The sequence below is a fragment of the Palaemon carinicauda genome, chromosome 1, assembly GCF_036898095.1.
Source record: "Palaemon carinicauda isolate YSFRI2023 chromosome 1, ASM3689809v2, whole genome shotgun sequence".
Taxonomy (NCBI): Eukaryota; Metazoa; Arthropoda; class Malacostraca; order Decapoda; family Palaemonidae; genus Palaemon; species Palaemon carinicauda.
Genome location: NC_090725.1, coordinates 224,960,174 through 224,967,442, shown reverse-complemented (window position 1 = coordinate 224,967,442; position 7,269 = coordinate 224,960,174). Strand labels below are relative to the sequence as shown.

At 36.4% G+C, this 7,269-nt stretch overlaps 1 protein-coding gene across 1 annotated transcript; it reads left to right on the top strand.

Annotated features, from left to right (window-relative positions):
• The first annotated feature begins 6,311 nt into the window (after nucleotides 1-6,311).
• Nucleotides 6,312-7,255, top strand: LOC137638329 (uncharacterized). Its single transcript, XM_068370382.1, has 2 exons — nucleotides 6,312-6,411; nucleotides 6,852-7,255. The coding sequence occupies exons 1-2, from the start codon at nucleotides 6,312-6,314 to the stop codon at nucleotides 7,253-7,255; spliced, it is 504 nt and encodes a 167-aa protein (XP_068226483.1).
• Nucleotides 7,256-7,269: the final 14 nt, after the last annotated feature.

Genomic DNA, 7,269 nt, shown 5'->3' with positions numbered 1-7,269 from the left:
AAATTTCTTGGAATTGGACATCGTGTTGACTTAGTTTTGTATACTGAGAAACCTTCGACTGATGTCTGCTATAATGAATGTTCTTATCCCCTTATCATTTTAATCTTCCAGGCCGACGAATCTTCTATATTATGTATACATAAAGAGGCCGAGATCTCTATACTACTAAAAATATGATGCCATATTCTCAATGACAAACTTCTTTTGGATATTATTATCATTAAAGACTGGAAGAAAACCCTGTTTATACATATTCAGTTAGATAAGATGGCTGCATATACTTCTTAATATGTTTTTACATTCTTCTTGTGAGAGTTTTCTGTTTCACTTCAGTCTGTCTAATATTCTTATTACTTCGTCATATTTGCTTACTTCACCAAATATGAAAAAGTAACAAAAAATATTGGACAGTTTTTAGAAAACTGTACTAAAAAGGAGAAAGAACTCATAGGAAGAATAAAAAACAAGTATTTTAAAGTAAATGCAGCTAAAGTTACCATCATATGCAACTCCCCATGCTATTATTATTATTATTATTATTATTATTATTATTATTACTATTACCATTGTTATCAGTGTTATGATTATTATTACTATTATTATTATTATTATTATTATTATTATTATTATTATTATTATAATTATTATTATTATTATTATCATTATGTAAGGGAAATATACAAAAACAAGTTGAACAATCTTCCATGAAACAGATTGCCTTTCAGCGAAAAAGATATTACCAAAACCAAGAATAGGAAAAAAAAATGCAGCGGAACAGAAAAGAATGATTAATCAGTAAGCCAATGAAGTAAAATAACACATGAATTATTAAATGTTTTATGAAATAATGATAGAGCTCTAAAATTTCATTGCAGTTTCTCTTAAACCTAGAGCAAGACGTGATATCGAGGCACCTACACAGGCAATGAATATACAGTAGTGTCAAAAGAGCGACATTCTTTGGCTTTTTGTGATTTCTTGCTGAATTATGGCTTCAAAAGCTTCTTATGCCACCACTGAAACAGGCCATGTTTCTTTATGAGGTGCAGATATACATACAGTTACCCAAAAACTACAATTAGTATTAACTATTTCATTTGTATATCTGCAAGAGTGTTATGCTCTAACAATGGGGTTGTGGTAGCCTAATGGAAATGTTTCTGTATGGCAATCTGTTGGACTCGGGTTCGAGACTTGCTCAAGCGCTATAGTTTCTTGTAGTAACTGCAACTTCACCATCCTTGTGAGCTAAGGATGCGGGTTTTGGGGGAGCCTAAAGGTCTACCTGCTAAGTCATGAGCAGCCATTATCTGGCCCTTCCTGGTCCCACTGTAGATTGGGCGCTGATAATATGTACACTAGTTATGTCAGTATCTAGGGCATCGTCCCGCGGGATTAGAGCATCGTTACTGTCCCTTGCCTCTGCTATTCACAAATGACCTTTAAACCTTAATCAGAATTTTCTGTTTAACTTTAGTCTGAAGGGCAAAGTATTGTTCTGGTTAACTGCATAAATCAAAAAAATAAAAGCTAAAATGGCATTAGGTGATTGAGCAAATCGGTGTTCGAATGGCCTTGTAGAATGAATTAAGTTTTATCTTCTGGGGACTTCTGTATGTATGTATGTATGTATGTACGCTTAAATTTAATACCAAAATTATATCTAGCTATTGTATTCACCTGAAGTTACAACGCCCCACATTCAAAAAAAAAGAAAAGAAAAACAAATTGTTCAGCGTATCTGACCTATGTCCTTTGGTATTCTTGATTTTGATACATAGATTAAACGGCGTTGCAAATTGATTAATTCTAAGAAAATTATTTTATTTACTACGGTATATATCCTCAGTAACCTCTTTTACTTTTATCATAAAGATACAGTAAGTTCCATATGAATTACTATATCATGAAAAATGACGGTCCATAAGAGCTGATCTACACATATTTCCGCTCCTGTTCTGCCAAGCCTTCTGTCCTGCCTTCCTTCCATAGTCACAATAATTTCATAGATCATCCCTACTTAGATGGCCATTATAGAATCCTTTGATCTTTCCCCTTACACATTGAGATAATTATTCCTATCAACCCTTCCTTGGGATATTACCCTCATCTAAACACACAGTGGATACCATGTTCAGCCGTTCACATACGCTTAACAACACTGTCTTGCATTTAGTACCTTTTTAATATCATTCTTATAATTGCCTTTTTTTTAACCTCGATGTTCATTTCTGAGAGTACATTCAAATATTCATGTACGCCAAGTAACAATAGAAAAAACCTTCACGATGACGAAGAAAAAGAGAAAAACGTTTTATTGCAAATATGTGATATAAAACAACATTAAATAAAAGTATTTCCAAGAAATTTATCTTGCAATGATTAATCCCAACAGATAAAAGAGAAGACACTGACGAGAGAGAGAGAGAGAGAGAGAGAGAGAGAGAGAGAGAGAGAGAGAGAGAGAGAGAGAATAATTGTATGCCAATGAAGATAATTGTGAGTCACCATTACAAGTGCCATAACAATTACCTTTCGTGGAAATAGACATTTCTAGATGTTATATTACCGGAAATGGCCCATTAACTTGATATACAGCTGAAATTTAATCCAATCCAGACTTCTACAGGAATATTTGAGCTCGTATGATAGACGCCGAGTTGCTAAGGTACTCACTCTCTAATAACAACAACAATAATAATAATAATAATAATAATAATATTTGTCAACATCATCATCATTATTATTAGAACCATTGAGAACTTCGAAAATATTCAGAATTAAGTATCATGTACATCAACATACATCATGCAAATGTGAATGGATTACCAAACCAAACTTACAGTAAATATTTTCATCTGATAGTAATTTATAGCTACACTTATCCTATAATGGTGAATTAAGATTAAATATTTTTCCTACAAAACTTCCACAACACCACGACCATATAATTGCACGTGCACATATACAAAATACAAGAAGGGAATAACAGTCATCGCAATCCTTTATTGTAACACTTTTAGTGGTTCTTAGCAATGAATAATGAATAAAACCACCCAGACACACAAGGCAAGATGATGCCCTAGGCCGTGCAGCAACAATGAGAGAGAGAGAGAGAGAGAGAGAGAGAGAGAGAGAGAGAGAGAGAGATTCCTGGCATTTTCCTATATATGATGAATTGATATACGGCCTTGTTATTTTCTATCGCCTCCACTCCCTTTACCTATCTCTGCTGCGATTCACTACTGTCGACTGACTGCTAGAAATATAATTCCCCTTATAGGTTAACCAAGTTAAAATATGTCTAACAGAACGAGCACAAATACTTTCCAATTGCGGTGGCCGATATGGTAAATTCCCTGACTGCTGAACGTGAGACTGGGGTTCGAGTCCCGGTCAAACTCGTTAGTTTCATTGGTCGCTGCAATCTCACCATCTTTGTGAGCTAAGGATAAGGGTTTGGGGGAGCCTATAGGTCTATCTGCTGAGTTATTAGCAGCCATTGCTCGGCCCTCCTTGGTCCTAGCTTGGGTGGAGAGGGGGCCTGCGCTCTGATCATATGTATAAATGGTTAATCTCTACGTCATTGTCCTACTTGCCTCTGATATTCCTGAACGGCCTTTAAACCTTTAAAACCTGGGCTTCGAATGCGGTATCTCTTGATAGTGAGGGATAGAAGTTCTACAGATAAGATAAAGGAGAGAAAGATATGGCATGGAAAGAGGCAATGATTGCACAGGCAAAGGAGACCACTTCGAGAATACGGTGAAATAAAGGAAAATGATAGGGGAGGTCCACATGACATATTGTATTAGCACTTGAGAAAGGTAAGACTCGGCTGGGTCAATATCCAACAAAGGAATGCAAAAACAGCCATAATTTTTACATTATTAATTCCTTATTAATTATGTATCTATGTATGTATGTATGTATGTATGTATGTATGTATGCATGTATGTATGTATGTGTGGATCTCTCTCTCTCTCTCTCTCTCTCTCTCTCTCTCTCTCTCTCTCTCTCTCTCTCTCTCTCTCTCTCTCTCTCTCTATATATATATATATATATATATATTTATATATATATCAAGTATTTATATATACAATATATATATATGCGTGTATGTATGTATATATGTATAGTATAGTATACAAACATATGTATATATATGTACAGTATATTCAATTTTCCGTATAAACAACGATAACAGTTTAAATGATTAGTAGATAGAGGTGTAGTGTCTATTTCTTTCAATAGATGCCTTATCCCTTTGGACGCCAAAATTGAGAAACTACAATGCGAGTCAGCGGTAATAATAACAAAGGATGCAATATTAATCATTTTGGTGATAACCTCTCGCGTTCTAGAGTAAATAGATAACCAGATACTTAGCAAAAATGCAACAGAATAGTTTCTTTTGTGGAAAAGTTCGTAATTAACGGGGCACATCTATATTTTCCTATTATATCAAGTCATCCTGATTCTTAAAAGGACTAAATGGTTCTCAGCCACGCCTCTGAGTACAAGTGATTGATGATAATGGAGAAAAGAAGGCGCCGACCTTCTTCCGACAACTACCTTTTTATGGAACGACAAAAATGAAGGCAATCTATTCCAATAAAAGCTTCAATCCTTAACGGGAAAACCAATTTGTGACTTGATTCGTTGTTCGTTGATGTTATTTTCACTCATAACTAAGGAGAACAGAGATAAAAGCAGACAATGATGTTTGCTGTAGTGAGACCTTTCTATTTTGAAAGTGAACTTCAAACAAGAAGGTTCTAAGTCGTTTAGTCCCTTGACACGAAGACAGTTCTTATGTCACTTGTCTTTAGACTCCAAGTCCCAAAACGACATGGCAAACTTGTTCTATGTTGTGCCGTAGCACGATGGCTGAAGTCACAGAGGTATTACTAACGACATACAGCAAAAGGGCTAACATGGATAGAGAAACACTTGTCCTGTCTGCATAGTCTGCATATTCTATATCAATATGGTCGTTACATATATTAATTTCTTCGCCTCCCACACATGACTGACATTCACCCCACTTACCAAAAAAAAAAAAAAAAAAAAAAAAATATAAAGCAATACAAGTTGAATTATTGATGAAAAAATGACAGGCATTAACTTTAACTTTCGTCTGTTTTTGACATAAATAACTACTGGAAAAGAAACATTGTTTAACTTAGCTCTAAAGTCTAAACGATGATCACCAATCCTGATGATTATGTCACTGTTAAAAGACCTTTAATGTGATACGCGTATAGAAAAAAAAGAAGCAGAGTAAACAAAGGTCAACAATTTACAAGGTCCTAAATTTCTTGATTATTTCTTTAATGAGGAATAGAGGGATAATTTCTTGGTGACAGTGAAATCAGTGTTGTCAGAAAAGGAAATTTGTAACCAGTTTCCCGGTCTAGCCTATATGTCTATACGCCTTCCGGCTAAATGTTTAATGAGTTGAACGAAGTGAAAATTACTTTTTATACTTAACCCTTTAGGAGAAAAGATTCCGTTGGTTTAATATTTTTTTTTGTTCAAACTGGACATTAAGGAAGTTGATGATGTAATTTATGAAAAGCTTAAAATTGACGATGACGATTTTATGGGTGTTCAAGAGACGTGAGGTAATAAACTGATCATAAAGTTCTGAAATTAGTGTATGCTTGAAACTTTTCTAAATAGATATAATGAAAACCTAATTTGTTTACATAATGATCAATAAGTAAAAGTAGTTATTTACAACAGTGTCTTTACATTTGTCTAAATATGCTCAATTTGATTTGCAAAACAGGGTGTTGAGTGATGCATTAAGCTCATACGGGAAAGGTGCTGAGATACGTGAAAATACTTTCACACTCGGTAGACATTTAAAATGGAAATTAGGAGAGACATTTCATCGGCGCTTATCATAGGAAGACATGATACAGCTTCCATGTAACACGGACTGAAAAGGAAAAGTCTCAATTGTGGCAGCTGGAATAATTTTGCTGAGAATTACTCCTTGCACAGAATCGTGAACATTGTGGGATATGAAAAGGATTTTCTAAGTCTGCCGAAATCACTAGGTAATAAAGGAAGGAAACGTCCAAGACATATAGATGGAAAGTCAAGAATCGCTAAGTGAAGATACACCAAACTGTAATAATGTTTAGGATATTCACGAGTAAAACAATGGAAAATGACATAAACGAACAGCGTGCTCTAATATAAAGGAAGAATATTAGATTTGACCAAAAATACAAAGAAAAGGATCCAAATAAGGAAGAATAATATTTATCACTGAGGAGATAATTAAGGACCAGTTTTGGATGCCTGAAGTGGAGAGTTTACCACAAGAAACTACATCTTCTGAGGGCACCGATAATGCCCTGGCAGAAGCCCAACAAAAGGATCCAGAGTACCAAGCATGTAGGACATCCTGCACGTCCCCCAGGCATAGACCGTGGATACCTGCTCACATGCGCCGACAGGTGTTTGATTTCATGTATGACCTTTCACATCTATCGTGCTGATCTAATGCACAGCTACTGAAGACGAAGTTCATTTGGCACTGCATTACTAAGGATGCTAAGGATTGAGTCCTCACTTCTATTTTATGCCAAACTTCAAAAGGAAATCAACACACGATTCAGGAGTAGGCACCTTCCCTCAACCTCACCGTTGGTTTACCCACCTATACATCGACGTAGTTGGGCCCTTACCCACATCACAAGTACATGTTACCTGATTACTGTCATCGACCGCTCCACTCGTTGGCCTAAAGTCAATCCCGTGGAAACTGCAACGTCCGCCTCATGTACATCTACCTTACTCTCAGTATGGATAGCGAGAGTTGATAATCCTGACAGGGATTACTGGTGACTGGGGCACGACTTTCCCCTCTCAATTGTGGACATTATTTGCGAACCTCAGGGGAATCACTCTACATCAGACAACCTTCTACAACCCTGCTGCCAACGGAATGGTTGAACATTTCCATCGAACCCTCAAAGTAGTATTTATGTCCGGCTGCATGAACTCCAACTGGTTTACCCAGCTTCCCTGGGTCCTCCTGGGACTAAGAACCACTTCTAAAGACGGCCTGGATGTCTCAGCAGCTCTAATAGTATATAGTGACCTGTTGGTGGCCCCTGCCAAATATTTTCCGTCTGCAACCTCGTCCGACTATCTCCAGCGCCTACGTCACGTCGTGGGTAAATTTACTCCATGCCGCCAGACTCAGCAGCCCCCAGTTAAGCAACACATACGATAGATCTGCATTCGACA

Coding starts and splice junctions, on each gene's coding strand:
- LOC137638329 (XM_068370382.1), top strand. CDS start 6,312: ATGCCTGAAGTGGAGAGTTTACCACAAGAAACTACATCTTCTGAGGGC. Junction 6,412..6,851: donor GGATCCAGAGTACCAAGCAT/GTAGGACATCCT, acceptor TAATCCTGACAG/GGATTACTGGTGACTGGGGC.